Consider the following 21,881-nt stretch of genomic DNA (forward strand, 5'->3'; position numbering starts at 1 on the left):
TCATTGGGCTCTAGGTTCCTTGGGCTCTTCTCATACTAATAACCCATTTGGGCTTTAGTAAAAGAGCAAACCCAACAATCACCTTATCTCTTTCATAGTTCACATAGCTGCTAGCTATTTTTGCTTTACATGATTACTGTTCTGTTTCAAAAGTTCATTAGCTAGCAGCTTCAAAATTTCCCACATATATATATATATAAACACTTAGATCAATGGCACTGCAATATTGTTCATCCTCAAGTTGGAGATGCAAGTTTTCCATATTTACAATAGGAGTTTCCTTGTGCCTCCTTGTGCTCTTGAATAATTCAAGTTATTCATCTGCTCGTTTATGGTTGAACAGAACCAAAAGAGTGAGAAACCTCTTTAAGAATGGACTTGGCCAGACACCCCCAATGGGGTAAGCCTCTTTTTTCTCTTCAAACTTTCATGTTTTCTCTCTTATAATTCGTTACCTTTATTCCCTCTTTTGCATTTTACATGCTCAAATGGTTGAAATACTTGTTGAATTGAGTGATGTGCTATTATTGCATCTGATATATAATTTCAAACAAAGTCTAATTGATGCAGTATATAGTGTGCTTATTTGAATCTTTTTTTCTTTTCTTTTCTTATAAGTAAAAATGACGCTAAACAAATTTTTATAAAAACATTTATAATAAAAAGAGTTTTTTTCTATAATAAAGAAAAAAGTCAAAAGTTCATGAGAGAAATTTTTTTTAAGTTATATCAGTTTTTTTTTTTTTCAAAATATGTGCTTTTTTTAAAATGAATAATTTTTAACTTTAAATATTTATATAATCTTCAAACAACCTGTAACTTTATTTTTAGAGCTTTTATTTTTTGTTATATTTTAAAAGTAGCTTTTAGTTTAAAAAAAAAATCAATCATAATCTCAAATGATCTCTAGTATAATTGGTAATCACCTTTTTTTCTTACACATATCTTCAATTCATATTGCTCTATGGTCTGCAATTGCAGACTCAATATTTTGGAGATGGTGGAGGAAATTGAGAAGGATCTCTAGAGGAATCAAACGGGTATCTGAAATGAGAGAAATAATTTTATAATTTATAAAAATTAATGCACATAAATAAATTATAGTGAATTATATATAATAGAATAATAAACAATAATAATGTGTCAAATCCTGTTGGATTTGTTTATTAATCCTCATAGATGGCACCATCAAGTCCAATTTGTTTAATTAAGAGCTATCTTGCACCCATATCGAATATGAGATATGATAAAATACGATATTTCGACACGTTAATTTTTAAAAAAAAATAGATTTTAACATCTTAGAACATGTTTTGATATTAAAAATATTTTTAGTTAATATAATGTATATTATATTTAATATTCAATAATTTAATAAAAAATTAAATTAAATTAATTATATTTTTAAATTAAAAATCTTTTATATACTCCAATAAATTTTTTCGATATCCATTTTTTAATTTTTATTATATCAAAGAATACCCGACACAATACTTTTTTATGATATATAATAAAATTTCAAACCAAAGTATGTCATAGTATCAGGATATCAAAGAATACCCGACACTATACTTTAGTTTTTTTGAAATAATGTGGTGCAACATAACTTCTGAGTGGCACAAGATGAGGTGAGAAATTTCATGGTAGGTTCATGGTGGTGGCATTTGTCTTGTAATTGATTAAGCGGCAATTATTATTCTTATTTTCTGGATTTTTCGTTACTTTATGATCCAGAACCATCTAATAATTTAGTGCTCTCTCTCACAACATCAATTTTTTTTATTTTTTTTTATACTCTTGCTATTTTTTCTCTTTCTCAATTTTATTCTCTCATTCACATTAAAAGACCACCTAAAAAATAGTGATCCCAAATCATAATAAATTCTCTCCCCCTCGAGGACTTTAATGCAACAATTGACCCTAAATATTGGGTGCATGCTAGCTAGTAGCTATTGTTTAATATTATTTTACCTAATTACCACTTATAGGCAATAAAACAATCATTGGTTGGTTCTTGTTCCATCATTATTTATTGCATTCGGCCGATCAATAACTTATATGTATATTAATTAACGTTACTGCTAATGCACGAACATTGCAACTTATGGGAGCAACTGCTATGCATTAATAGCTCAGAATTGAGTTTTCAAGTGACCTTTCAACCGCTTCTTATGATTGGGATAGGCTTTACTAAATATATTTTCTATACAACGGTATCTTCACATGTTTAGGCTGAATTTTTATAAAGGTATCGTTTAATTTTTAGATAAAAGTAATTTAAAGTCAATGACAAAAACTCTACGCCACCACAAAAAGATTAATCTCATCCATATATTAATATAGAAAGTATTGAAACTAATATAAAAATATTTTTGGTTTTAACTTGTGATGGAAGCCCAAACTTGCTACCTATTAAAATTTGTCTTTATAAATAGCTAGTATTGAAATAAACATTTGAATTGTAAGTCTTTTTTTTCAACATTAAAATTTCATTTAAAACTAATATCCTTTTTTTTTAAAAAAGTCTATAATTTCATTTAGTTATGAATTTCTTGCAAATATATATATGAAAGTTAATCTTTAGTGATGAATTATTAATGATAAAAATCAGGTGGAATAGCTGGAATCATTTTGGCTGTCATATTAACGAAGACTTGATTAAAGAAACAGGTAGCTTATCTATAACTCTATGAATTCGGAATTCATCAAGTTTTTCATATATAGAATTGGAGAGATATTTTAGTTAATATATGTTTGTCTTATATGACTTCATTGTTACAGCTGATGCTATGGTGTCAACGGGCCTTGCTGCTCTAGGTTATCAATATATTAATATAGGTAGGACAACATTTTGTTTTATGATTATGTTATAAAAAGTGATGTTAAAATTATTGAGAGGAGATAATCCATGTTTGAGAAATCATTTTGACAATATTTATATTTCCATGAAATACACATCAGAAATTGAAACATACAATAATACAAAGTTAAAGCGTACCACACGGAAATATATGAATGTAACAAGAGAAAATTCGAGTTCAGTGTAAGACAATGTGTCTTTAAAACAACTTTGCCCTCTCTAAGGTACTTAAGATTCGTGGACAATTATCTCCCAGAATAGAAGTAATTTGTTCTATCTTGGAGATAATTGTTCATGAATCTTGGGCACTATAGAGAAGGCAAAATTGTCTCCCCTCTCAATAATTTTAACATAATTTGAATAACAGATTATTATTAAAAAATAATGCATATTTATTTACAATGAAACATAGTAATATATTACTTTTCTATAAATTTTTAGATGATTGCTGGGGGGAACTTAACCGAGACTCACAGGTAATAATATTATTTTATGTTATTGAATGTAATAAAATTTTTTATGCAAGTGGTGTTGATTTATTTAGTTAACTTTTTACTGATAATAATAGCACAACTGAATTCAAATCTAAAGAATCTCTTGTTTGTACATAATCATACTATAAATTTTCACTAGAGTTGTTAGTTTCCCAACCTTAAAATAAAAAGAATATTCCTTTAATTTATCCTTAATTTTTTTATTAAAAGTTTCTTTATAGATCTTTACCTTTTCTCTCTTAAGTAGTCGGGAATTTTATTTTATTTGTTGAGTAGTAAAATAGTATTTAAATTAGGTTAAATTAATTCATACATCCTGGCATTTTTTTTCTTCTATTTATATTTGTTTCTTTATTTGATTATAAGAAAAGCCTTAAAGAGTCCAATAGTGTTTAAATTGACATAGTAGCATGGTTCTTGTTTACAATTTGAAGATTATAATATCCAGTTTCCATGATAATTACATTTGTCAAATTTAAAATGGTGTCAGGGCTATTTGGTTGCAAAAGCTTCAACATTTCCTTCAGGAATTAAGGCTCTAGCTGATTATGTTCATAGCAAAGGTTTAAAGTTGGGGATCTATTCTGATGCTGGGTATCACATCTTAAAACTTTAACTTTGATCTTTAGTACGTATGTCCTTGATTATTCAACCATTTTTTTTATCTCTAACAATTAATTTCTCTGCAGAAATCAAACATGTACCAAAACTATGCCTGGATCATTAGGACATGAAGACCAAGATGCAAAAACATTTGCTTCCTGGGTAATATACATTCATTTTAAAGTCATTTTGCATTTAAATCAACTTATATCCTATGTGATGTGTAAATGATATAAGTTTTTTTGTTTTCAAAAATACTTATATCATATGTGATTTTAATTTACATATATTTTCAATGTTACTTTAGGGAGTTGATTACTTGAAGTATGATAATTGTAACAACAATAATATAAGCCCCAAAGAAAGGTATTTATGGCCTTCAGATGCATACAAATAAACTACATGCTTATACAATCCAGGAATTCATAAGTTTTGTAACACAGGTACCCACCAATGAGTGAAGCTTTATTAAACTCTGGAAGACCAATCTTCTTTTCTTTGTGTGAATGGTGAGTTGAATTTGTGGTCATGTTTCTCATACATAAAGAAATATATCTATGAACTTCACTAATTCTATATATTAGGAATGTTATGTTGCTAGAATAAAGTATAATTAGCATTTCAGTGACTCTATTCCTCTAAGATGCCAGATATTTCACTTTTTATTTTTATTTTTTATGATTAATTCTTTCTTTCACACAGGGGATCGGAAGACCCAGCTACTTGGGCCAAAAGTGTGGGAAATAGTTGGAGAACAACAGGAGATATAAAAGATAACTGGAATAGGTTAGCATGAATGATATAATATATATACATTTATTTATTTTCTATGTTAAAACAACATGAATCTAATTATTTGAGGAATTTCATTATCTTGCACTAAATTTAGAACCTGGTCAATTTTTGCATCACATTGATGCTTTTTGAACACTTGACAAAGTCATTTTTTGGAGAGGTTTATTTTGAATCATGATTACAAAATAGAGTCATAAAGAGTATTACTTTTAAGGAATTCATTTTCTTATGCTTCCAATATTCTGTTTCATTTCTTCATTTTCCTAATGGGAAATTTATGATAATTTTCTCCACAGTATGATATCTCGTGCAAATAAAAATGATAAATGGGCTTCTTATGCTGGACCTGGTGGATGGAATGGTAATCATCCTCACCATGTACTAGTTCTCTTGGACATATATAGTTATCATGATATCATTCTGACATTACTCAATACTTAAAATAACTAATTCTTTCTCCGAAATAAATGAACAAATAATTATGTCCATGCATAATTTCTTTTTATTATATCATAATGAAGAAATCAGAGCTCAAGTTCTCAGTTTTTGGTGTACAGATCCTGATATGCTGGAAGTTGGAAATGGAGGCATGACAACAGAAGAATATCGTGCCCATTTCAGCATATGGGCATTAGCTAAGGTAACTTCAAACAAATATTTTTAATACTTGCTATATAGATTATAGACAATGCCATATATCATAATAATGTCTTTGAAGGAAAATGTATTTGGTATATTAACTACTTTTGTTTTGTATATATATAATATAGGCTCCTTTATTGATTGGTTGTGACATTCGAACACTTGATGCCACCACAAAGGAACTGCTAAGCAATTCAGAAGTTATAGCAGTAAACCAAGGCATTAACAGAATAAAAAACCCTCTTATCTTTCTTTAAAAGAATATGCTTTTAAAACTACTAACCTTGTGGTATTGCAGACAAACTAGGAGTTCAAGGAAAGAAGGTGAAAAGTAATAATGATTTGGAGGTAATTTCCTTTCCACTTATTTTGTTTTCTTGTGTTAGTGTCTCTTTTTCAGTAAAACTGGTGATAAGGTTCTCAGCATCTTCTCTTATAATGCTACTTCATGTTTTCATATAACTACAAAACTATGATCCTGGCACCAACCTTACCTAGTTTTCAAGTGCAATTGTCTTGTCTTATCATGACAAAGTTGTTAGTTTTAGAAGCCAAAAGTTATTGGGGGGATTAGATTCCACTAATTGAGGAATCAATTACTTTAATGGAAAATTGATTGAATCTGTTATTAATGGAAATAACAGTAACTTGAATGACTCCATTATTGTTAATAACGGTAGATTTATTCACTCTGTTATTAACAGAAATAACAGGAAATTGATTAGCTAGAGTAATATCGTAAGCCAAAAGTTAATGGGTATTAGATTCTATTAATTGGGAAATCATTTACTTTAATGACAAATTGATTGACTCTGTTATTAATGGAAATAACGGTAAATTGAATGACTCCATTATTGTTAGTAACGATAAATTGATTCGCTCTGTTATTAACGGAAACAACGAGAAATTGATAGTTTCCTCATGATACTGATGTGTTTAAGTGAGTGAGCTCTTTGTGAGAAAGAAATGAGAAAATAGATTGTACGAATGAGAATAATGTGGGTATATAATAATGAGAGTGCGTATATGAGTTCTTGGGTTTAGGAAAAATTCTCATGTACTCTGAAATTTCTCATAGTATATTTGATATCTTTTAAAATTTCTCATAGTAGATGTAATATTTTTAGGAAAAGGTAATATTTATAAAAAAAAAAAATTTACAAACTCTTACCAACTATATTATCTTCTTTCGGGAGAACACTAATTTCATTATGTTCTCCTAGAAGAAGATAGTGTAATTTGTAAAAATTTATCAAAAAAATTTATAAAAGGATCATTTCTCTATCTTTAAGCCCAATTTTAAATGAACCACATTAAATCTCATCTTTCCAATTATTATAATTTTGTAATAATATCACTATTTGTGCACAATACTCAAGGTATCCCGAAAATTCCCATAAAAAGTAATATACTAAATACTAACGAATGTTCCCTTGAAGCTAAAACAATTAGGGTTAAATTTCTTGAAAAAAATTTCTTAAAAGAAAGCAAATTCTGCAGGTTTGGGCAGGTCCTCTCAGTGACAACAAACTAGCAGTGATTTTATGGAATAGAAGTTCATCCAAAGCAACGGTAACTGCATCCTGGTCTGACATAGGCCTTGAAACAGGAACTTTGGTTGATGCAAGAGATTTATGGGAGGTGAGATACATAGGGCTTGTTTGAAATCAGTTTTCAAAAATAATTTTTTTGATTTTCAAAAGAAGAAAAAAAAAAATAGTTTGGTTAGGTCTATTTTGTAAAAAAAAAAAAAAAAAACTGTTTTTTTGTTTTTAAAATTAAATTTAGAGAGTATGTCTGAGTTGTTTTTGTTTTTAACTTTAAAAAAAAAATAGAAAATAATTGTTTTCATAATTATTCTACAAAACAGTTATAAGCACAAAAAAATTACAACACAATCAGCCACTTATTTTGTTCTTTCAATGCATTGTTTAAAGAGCATTTAAGATACCTATAGTTTTGACTATTTGTATTGAACTTTGCAGCATTCAACACAATCACCAGTTTCAGGAGAAATCTCTGTTGAATTAGATTCACATGCTTGTAAGATGTATGTCTTGTCTCCCATCTAAGTTGTTAATTTCTTGAGGCAGAAAAGGAGGTAAACAATTGGCAACAATTCAATGTCCCAAAGAATGAAAGAGAAATATCAAAAGAAAATTTATTTGTCAGCAGGAAATATAGAAACAAATGAATAAGTTATATTTCTCCCGAGGTTTCCATTTTAATGCAATAAAGCCTCTCAAATCACTATATATATAGTTGACATTTTTATATGTTCCTCTAGTGATTCTTATTCACTTTGACTTACATAATTTTAGCGAGCATATTTTGCATTTGGCTTGAAGATAATAGGATCTCAAGTTTTCTTGTCACTTCCCTTTAAATTTAATTATGTATTATGAGTCATATATAATTATAATATTAATTTTTTTTTCTCATCATTATCAGCTGACATTACATTGAGTGAGAGAAAAATTTAATATTATAACTTTGTACTCCTGGACTCGGAATACCTAGTTATAAAAGGTGGCACGAGAAATTCTTTTTTACATTAAAGTCATATTTATGGAGAATGATCCGTTTACAATTTTTTTTACAAATTATATTAAGTATGACCGGTCATACACTAGTGTAGTTTGTAAATAAAAAATTTATAAATATATCCTTCCCCTATATGTGTGTGTGTGACTTTAATGTTTCTAAAGTGAAGGTAAATAAGCTATCTACAATCACTACCAATATCACTTTAATGTTTCTAAAGTAAATGTAGATAAGTTATCTACAATTACTTCCAAAACGACGTCGTTTGGGGTTAACAACATTAAAAAATTATAATAAGAAAGACTATTATAACCATGAAATAAATTATAATTACAAAAATACTTGATTTTTGCCCCAAAACAATGTCGTTTTGGGCTCAATATAGATAATTTGTCTACAATTGACTGCAGAAAAAATAAACCCTATATATAAAAGGAAATTATACTCCCATGTTGTGGGAATTTTTTTTTCTCTCCTGCACACTAATTGATTTTTGTGCCTACCCTTTTTTTTAAAACATGGACCCCATCATAAATTTGTCTTAGTAAAAAAGGCAACTTTTCTCCTGCAACATGTAAATATATAGGGTAATCATTATGGTGGGTCCGACTTTATTAAAAAAAAAAAAAATACTGCGCATGTCTCGATAGGTCAGCGGGAAGAAGACTTCTACTGTTGTTGCAGGAGAACTATATTTCCAATATATATATATGAGAAAAATATTTCTCAAGCTGCCTCAGATATATTTATCTTCGATTATCGCAAAACTATGTCGTTTTGTTTATTTATTTCCTTATATTAATTAATTCACCTTTGAATTGTTATGATTCTCATCTTCTTTCATCTTTTCTGATCTAATAGCTTTCAGATAAGGTGTCAAGCTTTAAATTTGACACCAGTATCAAAAGATCTTACCCCTCACATATATATATATATATATATATTCAACTATTCATCAATTAATCAACTAATAACTCAGACCAATGATTAAATTGCAAATGTGATAGCTTTTTATATATCATCATGGTAACTCACAATAGTGTAGATCAAATTTGAATACCCAATGGGTGTAGCTCTTTTAACGGTGACTAAGCCCTAATTTAGGATCTTATTTTCGATTCAAAGAGTTAAAGCTTATAAGAATATTGAGAGCCGACTCGCCTTGGAAAGATAATTAAGATTGGTATTAAAAAAATTTAAGTAGATAATTTTTTTAAAAACTTTGTTTACCAAATTACCTAACTTGATTATGAGCATTGGAACCAAATGGTAGTTAAAATTAGAATTTTACCTACAATCGGAAGAAGGATAAAAAATCGTAAAACATAAAATTCTAACGTAAACAAAATCGTAAAAGCGTTTGTAATTTTAATGAAATCGTTTTGATTAAAAAAAATTGTAAAAGCGCAGATTTAAATTGAGATTTTAATTACTATGAAATCAACTTCCGAATTTTTTTATTTTAAAAAAATTAAAATTAAATTTTAATTTAAAATTAAAATTTCATGCTTCCTTGGAAGCACTAGAAAAACAATGACAACACCAAACAACAGAGACAAAGGTTGCGTCCTTCGTCCCTTCCCAATTTCCAAAGTTCCCTTCTTTAAAGCACGAACACGCTCTTTGTTTCAAAATGTGCGTGTCAGACACGTGTTGGATACGTGTCTGACACGCGGTCAATATTTTAAGACATGCGGTCAACACAAGTTTTTTATTTTATTTTATTAACTAAACATAAAAAAAATAATTTATAAATCAATTTTTTTGTTACGAAATTTACATGAAAAATTAACAACGCATAAAAAATTATTTTTTTTTATATTTATGTTATGAAATTTGAATATTTGATTAGTTATATGACTTATTATGAGCTGTTATATGTATTAAATATAAATTATATTATATATATTAAAAATATTTTTTAATATCAAAACGTGTCCCAATATATGTATTAAATATAATATTTTTTAAAATTTGTGTATCATCATGTCATGTCGCGTCTCCGGTGTCGGTACCGGTGCATCATGGTTCCCTTTACCTATGGAACTTGATGATTCGAGACTCTACCAATGATGGGTTCTTCACAGAAACGTTAAAAGATACTCTCTGGTGTTCATGGCAACAGCTTCATCTCCCTCTGCTACTTAAGTCATGTGCCAACCTTGCTTCCATTCCACATGGCACATTGCTTCATGGGCATGTTCTGAGACTTGGTTCCAAGGTGACACATTTGTTCAAACTGGTCTTGTTGATATGTACTCAAAATGCTCCCAAGTTAAAGTTTCACATGATCAAACAAAAAATATAGTAGTAAATGCAAAAAGGGAACTTTATGAAGAGTTTAGTAGTACAAGAAAAAACCATAGCACAGAGAGATGAGTCGAAGCGGTGGAGACTTCAAAGGAAGAAGATGACAATCTCCGCAGAAGTACAAAGCGTAACAAGGAAGGGGATGCTATGTTTTCTAACATAACCACTCCAACACCTAGAGTGGAACCATGGATGAGCACAGATTCGGATAACCAAGGACGAACATGGAGACAGATATTGATGCAGCACAGTGGAGAGCAAGAAGATGATATCGAATGGGAAGTGCAGCTCGATAAGATCCAAGGGACAGAGTACAGCGAAGGAGATCATAGAGGAGGATGGCGTTTCAAACTTCATATGTACAAAGTCTGCATAACACAGAATGCGTAGCAACTGGACTCAGGCATTGATGGTCAAGCTGTTGGGGGAAAAAAGTAGGGGGTCCTTCATGAAGAAAAAGTAGGGGCATTGATATGTATTAATGGCTAATTTGTTAGAAATTTTATATGCGGTAATATTAATTAATGTTTTTGTATTTTTTAAAATAATCGGATTAATAGATATTCTAATTTAATCTATTGTGATAAGTCCATTGTGATCATGTTCAGTTAGGCTTTTGGCATCTTTTGGTATTGGACCTAGTTGGACAACACAGTGTAAGCATTAATGTTTGATTAGGCTTCTGTGATGGGTGGACTCATCATCAGACACATTGTTGATTAGGGTTTTGCTAGATCCTCTCTCTAGCCTATTTATATGAGGGTTAAGTCCCATGAACCGTCTTGCTCCCATCACAGAAGGCTGATATTTGATTCTAACCGTGTAATCAAGGTTTTTTACTCAGTAAATAAGATAGCTCAATCAAGTACACAAATTCCTCTCAGAATGAAATTGATATATGGTGCTTTATCTACCATGCATGTTTCGATCTTTGTGTTGAATTATATATGAAAATTCTTACATAATTTGTATACCTCTTTGGGCAAGGGAAAGGAGGCACAAATGATGAGAAATTTGATAGATGGTAAAGGATTGGTTAAAGAATGTGGCTGGAGCCAGGTTGAGGTAAGCGGAGGATTTCATACATTTGCCACAGGAAATCAGTCACGCGTTGGGTTAGTCAATATCCACAAGACATTAGAAGATCTAAATTTTACTCTTCAAGAAGGTAGCTATACAGCAGAAGCACTAACAGTGAATAACTAACTGTAAAAGAAAACAGATTGTTGAAGCAGGTCATGTCAGTAGTACTTGGAGGCTCCAGCATTATAAGAACATGCAAAGTGATTATAACCCTGCTATGGAATTCATCTCCTTGACTTTTGACTGGATTTTATAATGCAAGATTAGTATGCGTTTGCATTTTGAATCTGATTCTTGTCCAAGTAAGGACTGTAGGTGAAGTTGTGATTTCCTTCTCACCTTTCCTATCGTGCTTCTCTGATTAAGCATTATTTCTGAGAAGTTAGTTGGGAAGCAGGACCTGCAATACTGGCCTGCTTACAAGTGATAATACCAACTATAAAAAGCAGATATAATCAAGACAAAGTAGAAATGGAATATCACTTCGTAGTTTAGACTATTACTACAATCAGCTTGAAAGTTCAAGTTAGTCGCATGCAGTTGACCAATTAACAAAGGCATTATAAAAACTCAAGTATACAAAAGAATAAAAAAGAAATACTCCTCAAATGAGAGTGACTATGAATCTACATAGTATTTGTCTGTCACTAGATTATTTGGTATTCAAACATTAAAAGAATCTTCTATCATTCCCTGTTGCTATCGCAAATATACGAGAGGACCAAATCAAAGTATTTTGGAACTCCCCTTGCATTAAAAATATTTGTAACATATATATCTAGTTCCATATGATCTTCTAAGCCCCTAGAAAATATACAATTCATCAGTGAAACAATAACCGATGCCCCACATTCTTATTTATGAATGGCACTAATCTCTGACATGATCAAAAATCAGTAACAAATATATAAGAATTTTCTCATGGTCCTCTCATCTTCTCGACAATGTGACGCTTTTTTTCTTCAAATTTCTCGCTCATCTTCTTTCGCAAATCAAGCATCCTTTCCCTTTTTCCAACTTTCCTTGGCCTTGAATCAATATCTTCAGTTGAACTACATTGCTTATCCATCACCGCACTTCTGGAAGATGATTCCCACACGGAAATATCCTCTATCTTCTCTTCACTAGCTTCATGTGTATTCTCATTCTGTAATGAAGGTGATGTAAGTTCTTTCAAATATCTAGTTTCTTGTGGTGTTTCATTCTCTAACAAAGGTATTGTCAGTTCTTGCAAACTTTTACTGCCCCTTAATATTATTGAAGTAGAGGAACTTGATGAAAGTGCCAGAGAATCTGATTTCCTAGCTGGTTCTTCCCTAGATTCAGTCCTCTCTGGCTTTTGTTGTTTGAGTTCTGAACTATCACATGATGTCCTTATTGCACTAGCTTTCACACCACCAGAAGGTTCATTATTGGTATCAATTGAAGTTGAAGTCTCATTCCCAGAATCTTGGTTGATCCATATAAATGGAGCAACATTCCGAGGAACCCAATCATCCTTTTCGGCTAGCATCCATGGAATGCATATGTTTTCACAATTTGGGAGCACTAAAGTGTCCCGAATTGCTGCCTGCAGGAGAGAAATTAAATTAAGTTTGCAAGTGGGAGATGCTCTAATCCTTTCTAAAAGATATACAAAGTTTAAGAGTTGAAGCACATTTCTGTGTGCGATAAGAGTATGTTGTAACAAAAGAAGTTAAGGACTACAATAGATACAACAGATAATAGAAGAACTGACTGTGATATTTTTGAGAGATTGAACCATAGAGGTAGGTTTCCACTCAAAGAAATGGATTAACCATTCCCAAAATAGTGTAGGTTACGTAGAATCATTTATTCACTAAAACTTAAGGAGAGAGTTATTTGTTGGAAAACAGAGAGATGGAGAACCAAGTGTATCAAGAGAGAGGAACAATTTTGAGTGGTGATCAGGAACATCCTTTCATAACTTAACCAATTGAAAAGGGAGCATACCTTGAGTCGGTTGATCAGGAACAAAGCAATGTGCGAACTAGTTATCTTGTGTTCTCCAACAGATGATTCCAAGTTCAAGTCAATATCGGGCATAAATGTGAAGCCATACCACAATTGATCAGAGGGAGGCGGCTTTATTTGCAAACGTAATGTCCCTCTGAGGGATGCTACCCTTATTGCCAAAGAGAGGGGAACCTTTTCATAATAAATCCGTTACTTTGAGAATAACACAGCTTTAGCTATTCATAACTTCATGACTAGATAAAATAGTAAAACATCTGCACATTGTCAAATACTTTTAAATATTTCTCCATGTGCATCGATCGACATGAAAATGCACAAAAACTGATTTGCATTATGCCATTATGCACCCTTCAATAGCTTATTGTTAAAGATGTAACATAAAAAACCATTCATATGTTTTTTATCTAAAAGTTAAGTTTTGAAGAGAGGTGGTTCTTGACATAGTATTAAAACTTCTATGACCAAGTGATTTATTTAGAATTCAATCCTTGTCACTCCCATTCTTTTAAAAAAAAAAAAAATTCAATTTTAGCACAAGATACGCAGGGCTATGCATTGTCCTTTAAGCCCAAAAGGCTCTTATATAAAGGGCTGTGTTAGATATATAATATAAAAAATTATTATTATGTCTTCACCAAAAAGCTTAAGCTTTGGAGAGAGTTAATTCTTGATATCAGCTTAATATATGTCAAAAAAGTCTTAAAATCCAAAGGCTCTTAATTCTTGATATCAGCTTAATTCTTTGGTTAATTCTTTATATTTATGTTCGAATCTCCCTAGTACCACCTTTGGGAGGGGTTTAAAATCTTAATCTGGATCCGCCCCGAATCGGATTAGTTGCGAAGCAATGAACCGATTGAAATATTTCCAAACAAAAAAAAAAAACCAAAGGGAAGTTATGCAAGTATGGATGTGCTAGAAGAGAATGAAGTAAAGATAAAATACTGAATCGGATTCCTAACACTTCAAGCAGATTAATTAGCCTAGTATGAACATATTCAGAAATGTCGACATATAATATACTATTTAAAAGCACAAGTCATGTTTACTAAAACCAAATTTATTGTAGCAAGCAGAAGTCATATTTTAAAGGAAGTTGTGAATCCCATCATCACTATTCACTGGCCATCTAAACATCAACAACCTCATGCTGGCAGTCAAGTGCCCCAGATGAATTTACACTCATGAGGTACAGCAGATTTTGGAATGGCATGTGCGGGGAGGGGGGATTGCCTAACCCAGACCCACACGCTCCTCCTCCTTAAAATAACACCTAATCCACCCCTAACCTCCCCCAACATTTTGGATATGAAAACCTAACCTTGGAAGATATTAGATCCCACATCCTATCCGTCACAACCCACATTTATGAATATTTTAAATATAAATTTTGTACAATCACAATATTAAAATTAACTCATCATAAATTAAAACATACGTTCAGGATAAGTGTTAAATTAGTTACGATTTGCAAAGACAATTCTATTTAATACGAATAAACATGCAAAATCAATATAATATAAACTGTAAAACAAATCTAATAAAATCTATCCATTTCTAGCATGAGACAAGTATTCTCTTCATCCTTTTTTTTTCTGATTATTGTCTTCATATATCAATATATATAATATAATAATGGGAACAGATCCACTTACCACCAAAAAAGTTTACCACTATTACAATCAATTTAATCACCGTTGATTTCCGTCAATCTAACGGTTATAATCTATTGAAAATTAATAGCATTTATTGTGTCATATTTATTAATTAATTATTAATTTTCAATTAATTATAACAGTTAGATTGACGAAAATCAACGGTGATTAAATTGGTTGTTAGAGTGGTAAACTTTTTTGGTGGTAAATATATCCTGCATTCCTGCCCCATATATAATTGCTCTATTACTAGTTGAGTTAGACATAATATTTATGTTGAGGAGAGGCGTGGAGTGGGGTGGGCCAAATTGACTCCCAACCCACACTTACTCTGGAGAGTGGAACAGGTTGTGTACATGTGGGTTGGGGTGGGATTCCCAAGCCTAGATTTACATACCCCCAACCTATTTTTGTACATTAATAGTGTGGGGACAAATGTACACGAACACATCCTTATAGTTTGATATTATACAAATATCTCCTTTGAGATTATTTTTTCATTGGGTGTTTGTGCATGGAAAAAATTTACACAGGATATTATGTATACAAAAAAAATTTAAAAACAGGAGGTATTTGTCTGACAAAGAATTATAATTGGGAAGTCTAACATAAAAAGGGATCTGTTCATAGCTTTGGAAACATTAGGAGGAGGTTAGTGTAAGTTACCCAAGAAATGAAGTTATTTCCCACAAACAGATTAGAACCAAACAAAAAGATTGTGCACTGATATATATGATAACACAAATTAAACAAGAACTAAGCTAGCTAACATTATATTACGACTATGATGGGCCTGAAATAATTAGTTAGTTAGTTAGTTAAGGAATTGCTTCTAGAATATTCTTAGGGGATAGGATAAAAGGAGAGTGAGTGTGTGTAGTAAGGTATGCATGTATTCAGTATTGGTTTAGAGGGGAAATTGGGAGACCTCTAGGGAACTCTTGAGCCTAGGTATGTTGGCTTTGAGGGGGAGTTGAGGTTTTCTGGATTTATTTTCTGTCATATATGTTATAAGGAGCTTGTCTCCATTTATGTTTTCTTCAATTACTTCCATCAGACTGCAAGTAAATCATACATTCTATTTAACCCTGGAAAGAGACAGCAAAGCGTGGAGAAACAACTTTCGTACAAGTGCGACTAAAGAATGGCTGGCAAAAGTGCAGCGGGAAAAAATCAACCAACGGAAAAAGGAGGGAATAATAAAGAGATGCTACCTGTGAAACCTGCTTGGCAACAGAATGTAACATAGACTTCCATCTTGATCCATGAGTTGAGGAAGATGTACTGCTCTTAATGCTCTTAGACATATCTGCAAAGGGCAAACTGACGTTGTCAATCTGAATACTTTATATAACAACATCTAGACCACTTATACTCCCCCCTCCCCCATGCACGGGTGACAAACACATTGGACATCATATGAAGTAACCAAACAAGTTCAAGTGGACATTCTCCTTTAGTTATCAAGTAAGATCTGTAGTCCAGGAACAGCCAAAAGAGGTTTCATTATAAGATATGTTTGCATCTTTCAAAGATCAACTCTTCTAAAAGCTAAGCTGTTAGACTCAGACCCATGAACGGTTATATTATTCAAATATGCCGAGCTCTTTGGACATGAAGTGTGAATAATGCACCAATCCACCAACCCACTTTATCTTGTGTTGATATTAAATTTAAGAGTAAAGCCCATTTTGGGTCTCTAACAAAAAACACGGTCCCCACTTTAGTCACTTACACACAAAAATTAGTCCCAAGGTCCCTAAGAAATTCAAAGTGGACCCATTTAGTTGAAATCGTGGTCCCTCACAAATTCAAAAAAGACCCACGTTAGTCCCTCAAAAGGACTAAAATCCACTTTGAATTTCATAGGGACCAGGCGACTAATTTTTTCTTTGTAAGGGACTAAAGTGAGGACCGTGTTTTTTGTTAGGGACCCAAAAGGGGCTTTACTCTAAATTTAATATGAATAATGGGAGAGGAAAGGTTCATTGAGGCTTGAATACCATGTCAAAGATCAACTATTCTAAAAGCTTAAGCTGCTAGATGGAGGCCTACAAATGGTTTTATACCTCAAACAGAAACTACCACTATGTTCTTTATTAACTCCATTTTCATGGGAAAAAAATCCAGTACAAAGTTGACAAACCACTACACAGAGAAAATGCATAAATAGCTGGATTTGATAGGACCTGTGTACTAACCTGTGTTCAGGTTCCCATCTTCTTTTGAATCTCGTAAATCATTGATCCCTTCTGCCAGATTCAATTGCTTGTCAAAGTACTCTAAACCTTCAAGAAGATCTGATGGGACAGCCCCAACATTGCTTGACTCTGGATTTGAGCCCTCTGTCCCCCTATGGAGCTCTAGTTCACGAACTTCAAGCCTAGTTTCAATCTCTAATAATGCACTTCCAGAATATTCAATGTCAACCTCTAAGGCACATACCTCATTCATTTCCATTGGAAGAACCCTCATTCCAATGATACAGGGTGGAACATTCCCCATGTTGATGTCTGTGCAGATGACTGCACCAACATAACTGGGAGTTCTCATATTGGACAATGTCCTCTGTAAAAATAAAAATAAAAAAGAGTGAGAAAATACCAACAATTATCACATGGAAACCATAATAAAATGAAGTTGTGTGGGGTGTTATCTGTAAATAAATAGAAAATATCAACATTTATCTCATAACAACCATAAAGGAATGGAGTTTGCTGCATGAAAAAGGGGCAGGACAACAGGGAAATTGTACAGACTAAAAATAATAATGTCCCCTCGCATTCATACAAATATATGAATTTACCTTTCTGGAGCTCTTTTCATCCATTCATCACATTAAAAACACTTTTAAAATGGCACAGCTGCCCCTTTATCTGGTTGATCTAGTGAGATACGCTGGGTCTCCCACATTGGTTAAAGTAACAAATTAAATCTTTAGATGTATTTAAAAAGTATAGCACTTGTATATTCTTAATATGTTAAGCTTAATAAATATAATTCAGCATGCACCTATCAACTTGAATTTTTGGAACAACTGGCATTGGAAAAGGTTGATAGAAATATATAATATCCAGTTCAAATAAACTAGTATTATCATTTATCAACTTATCAAACTAATATAGACTAAGTACTAGCAATTGGGTGTTAGCCAAAATAATTCCCATCTCCCAAGGTATACATAAGTAAACAAACTAAAAATCAAATGCATACATTCATATGGGAAAATCTTAAACCTGAATCCTTTCTTGCACGGATCTCTTCACATGTGCATTGCCTTTGACATCAAAAAAGAGCCGGGAAATCAACAAATTCCAACATAATGTTCCCTCATCAATACCCAACTTTTCTTCAGCATCCGTTTCAGAACTGACTGAGATATGACTCTGGCTTCTTGAATGAGATATGGTTGAAGATAGTGATGGAGTATTGTCTAACATGGAGATTTTCAGATGATTTGTTGTTGAAGCAGTTTTCATCAAGCCAGAGGCAAGAACTGCATCTTGACAAGCACGAAGCTTCTCAGTTTTCCTTCTTTCTTCACGTCCTGACAACGAAGTCCAAGCTGATTTGTTATCCACACCAACTCTGGAAGATCTTTTTGAAAGTTTTTTCAGAAATTGACGAACCTTTGAGGAAGAGCCATCAGGCTTACTAGCCCTTTCTATTGCCTCAACACTAGATCCTACTGATGGTTTCATAAGAGTATGATATTCAGTATTTAATGATGTAAGATAACTATAAAACTCTTCTTGCAACTGGGAAAACCATTCGAGTTTTTCATTTTGATCACATGACGCCAGACGAAGGGCCTTACACCATGCTTCTTTCTCACATGAAGTCTCAAGATACATGTAAAGAGCTTTGCTTCCATGGTAGATCACAGAGGTCTTGGTTTCTAATTTAATGGGGAACTTTTTTGCCCTGTAAGATTCATTACAATCAGATAAGAACTTGAAGCACCTAATTCCCTCGGCAAATAAGCAAGAGTATAATAAAATATACTGTTCCATCACCATTTGAAGTATGACACCCATAAGCCAAGCAATAATATTAACAAGTTACTTTTTTTATTAGGATGTATGCAGGGCATAAAAGAAATGAGATTTCTCCAATTTAAATTTGATATCAAGAAAAGTTCAAAAAACCCATCTTCAACATTTCTTTAGACTCTGAAACATATGTTTAACCAAAATGATTACATTTCAACATGTATCCCAAGGAAAGGAACAAAGAAGTTGTTGTATAAGATGAACTGCAAGATTTCTGCAAATTGTAGCACAGTTCCAGGTAGCAGAGATTTCATATGTATTATACCTTTGTATTGAAATAAATTTTAAATTGTCTACAACAGTTAGACATTAGCTATTATTGAGAATAAGATACGGACTAGAGCAAGTGCAGTACAACTAGTACAAACTCAACCCAGTAACACTCCTAACACAACAGTAATTCTAATATTGTATCACTTCCCCTCGAGTTAAAACTCACTACTCTGTTTATTAGGTATAAACACATATAACTCAACAAAAGAAACGTTGGATATGGCTCATACTTTGTATTCAGAAGACGACCCTTGTTGGCAGGACGCAGAGAAAACCAACAAGGTCCCGCTCCCCAGTGAGTGGAGCGGAGGCCTGGTTTTTATTTCTCTTTTTAGTAGTTTAGATTTGACTCATGAATAACTATTGTTGCTTAAGGTTTTCTAAGCTTATTTATATTCTCCTTGTAAGCTGAGTAACATGTAAACTGTGTGGTGAGTAGAATATAATGAACATTCCTGGACATAGCTCACTGGGTGAACCAGGGTAAATACTGTGTCTCTATTTTCTACCCTTTCTATCTTTTACTTTGCGACTGGGATACACCACCCCAAAAGCTAGCTCAAAGGGTGGGAGCGCCCAAGGCCTTATAAACTCCACATTAGTTGCTCATACAACCAATGTGGAACTATATATCTCAACACGCCCTCTCACACAAGAGCCCATTGGGCTTGAAGAGTGGATGATGCAACAGGCCCAGCCTACCTGTGCTAAGAAACTCCACATGAGAAAGTGGGGGGCAGCGAGATTTAAACCCGGGACACGAGGCTCTGATACCATGTAAAGAACCTTGGGATACACCACCCCAAAACCTAGCTCAAAAGGTGAGAGCGCCCAAAGCCTTATAAACTCCACATTAGTTGCTCATACAACCAATGTGGGACTATATATCTCAACAGACTCCAACCCCATAACCCACAATTGAAGTCATACAATGTTAACAACTAATTCAAATGAAAAAATAAAATAAAACACCACACACCCAATAAAAATGACTTGCCTACTTCACATTACCATTTTTTTGAAGAAAGGCTTGTGGCTGAAACAGCTTCAACTTGGCAACCCTTGAGCTGAATGGTTGTGTGCAAGCCATCAGGCTCAGTGAGAACAAGTGTCTGGCCCATGATTTTCCCATACTTCCTAACAGGTGAAACCTCAAAGAGCTCCTTTTTCCTTTTATGCTCCCTTGATGATTTCTCCAGCCACAATTTTGAAACCTTGTCAGGCTCTAGAACCCAAACCACACCCTGAAGAAGAAAAAACACACAAAAAAGTCTTACCCAATGCCATGAACAGTTTGAAAACACAAAATACATAATAAAATAATAAAAAAAAATAGATAGAGATAATTTGTGGAAACACAAAGTTACCTCCTTTTTGAGTGAATGGTGAGAATCAAATTGAGCAGAACTACCCAGTTGGGTTTTGGATGAGATTTTTGCTTGGTCTCTATTGCTCCTGCTACGCAGTCGTTTCAGGATCCACATGAATCCGAATGCTTCGGCAGCAACAACAGCAACCACCCCAAGAAGAAACCCGAAGAGAATCAAGATGAAAACCAGAACCATTTTACAACCCAGTTATTCGAAATTGAATTCGAATCTGAAATGGGAGCAATGAGAGAAACCCCAGATGAAGAAGAACGAAACCGAAAGATGGAAGGTTCTGAAGGAATCAGATGCTAACACACACACACAGAGAGAGTGTCAATCACTTTGTTCTTTTTATCTTTCTTTGTTTGATTCTTTCCTCGACCAATGTTGGATTCATTCGGGAAAATTCGTAAAATGGAATTTGAGAATTGAAGTGTGCATGAAAAACGAGTAGAACCAACAAAGTACACCTAATGACGTGAAAACGAGGACATGGTTTTATTGGGCATCAAATGTTCGAATATTTTATCATTGATTGAAGTATATAAACTGATTTTTTTAGCGGTGGTTTAAAATCTTAATTTGCGATTCATATCAAATTGAATTAATTGCGAAACATTAAATTAATTAAAATATCTTTAAAAAAGATACATAAAAGTATATAATATGTTAAATATAAGAGGTTGGGTTGTAATTATTATTCCGTTAATTTACTACAATCTTTGTCGTATAAGTATAAGCTAAAAAAATGAAAAGGACAGGTTGACTTATCAATTAAATTATTATTATTATTATTATTCTTAACAGAAAAGTTTCCTAAAGCAAGTTAGATCATAAGTTTTCAAACCTTTGACTTCTACATCCTAATTGACCTACTCAATCAATCTCCTCCCGAAAAAAGTATTTCAATTATATTAAGTGCATAGTTGATGCTCATGTACTTTGTTTTTTATATATATATAGTAAGTACTTTATTTTTTCTAATTATGTTAGTTAATATGACATTATTTGATAATGAAAATTCTAGTCCTTAAGGTTGATATATATATATATATATATATATATATATATATATATGTATGTATATATAGAGGTAGGATCCTTTGACACCAGTGTCAAATTTAAAATTTGACACTTCACTTGATAGCCGTTAGATCAAAAAAGATCAACGACTCTGATTCGTAAGCATGTGACATCATTGA

The 21,881-nt window shown here is 32.4% G+C and overlaps 2 protein-coding genes across 2 annotated transcripts; one reads left to right on the forward strand and one right to left on the reverse strand.

Moving 5' to 3' along the window:
* The first annotated feature begins 212 nt into the window (after nt 1-212).
* Nucleotides 213-12,887, forward strand: LOC133289107 (alpha-galactosidase-like). The gene is made up of 16 exons (XM_061486980.1): nt 213-400; nt 2,612-2,670; nt 2,782-2,838; nt 3,302-3,336; nt 3,845-3,948; nt 4,044-4,119; nt 4,265-4,323; nt 4,401-4,466; nt 4,660-4,743; nt 5,049-5,113; nt 5,310-5,392; nt 5,523-5,613; nt 5,693-5,742; nt 6,895-7,035; nt 7,380-7,460; nt 12,727-12,887. Exons 1-16 carry the CDS (start codon nt 213-215, stop codon nt 12,787-12,789), a joined length of 1,302 nt encoding a protein of 433 aa, XP_061342964.1. The 3' UTR covers nt 12,790-12,887.
* Nucleotides 12,888-16,024: 3,137 nt separating this feature from the next.
* On the reverse strand, nt 16,025-20,874 carry LOC133289112 (uncharacterized). Its single transcript, XM_061486985.1, has 6 exons — nt 20,677-20,874; nt 20,321-20,553; nt 18,221-18,908; nt 17,186-17,552; nt 16,199-16,293; nt 16,025-16,042 (listed from the first exon to the last, which is right to left on the reverse strand). Exons 1-6 carry the CDS (start codon nt 20,872-20,874, stop codon nt 16,025-16,027), a joined length of 1,599 nt encoding a protein of 532 aa, XP_061342969.1.
* Nucleotides 20,875-21,881: the final 1,007 nt, after the last annotated feature.

Source organism: Gastrolobium bilobum, unplaced genomic scaffold, assembly GCF_033153095.1.
Source record: "Gastrolobium bilobum isolate Gb01-03AN ecotype WA unplaced genomic scaffold, APGP_CSIRO_Gbil_v1 utg4504, whole genome shotgun sequence".
NCBI lineage: Eukaryota > Viridiplantae > Streptophyta > Magnoliopsida > Fabales > Fabaceae > Gastrolobium > Gastrolobium bilobum.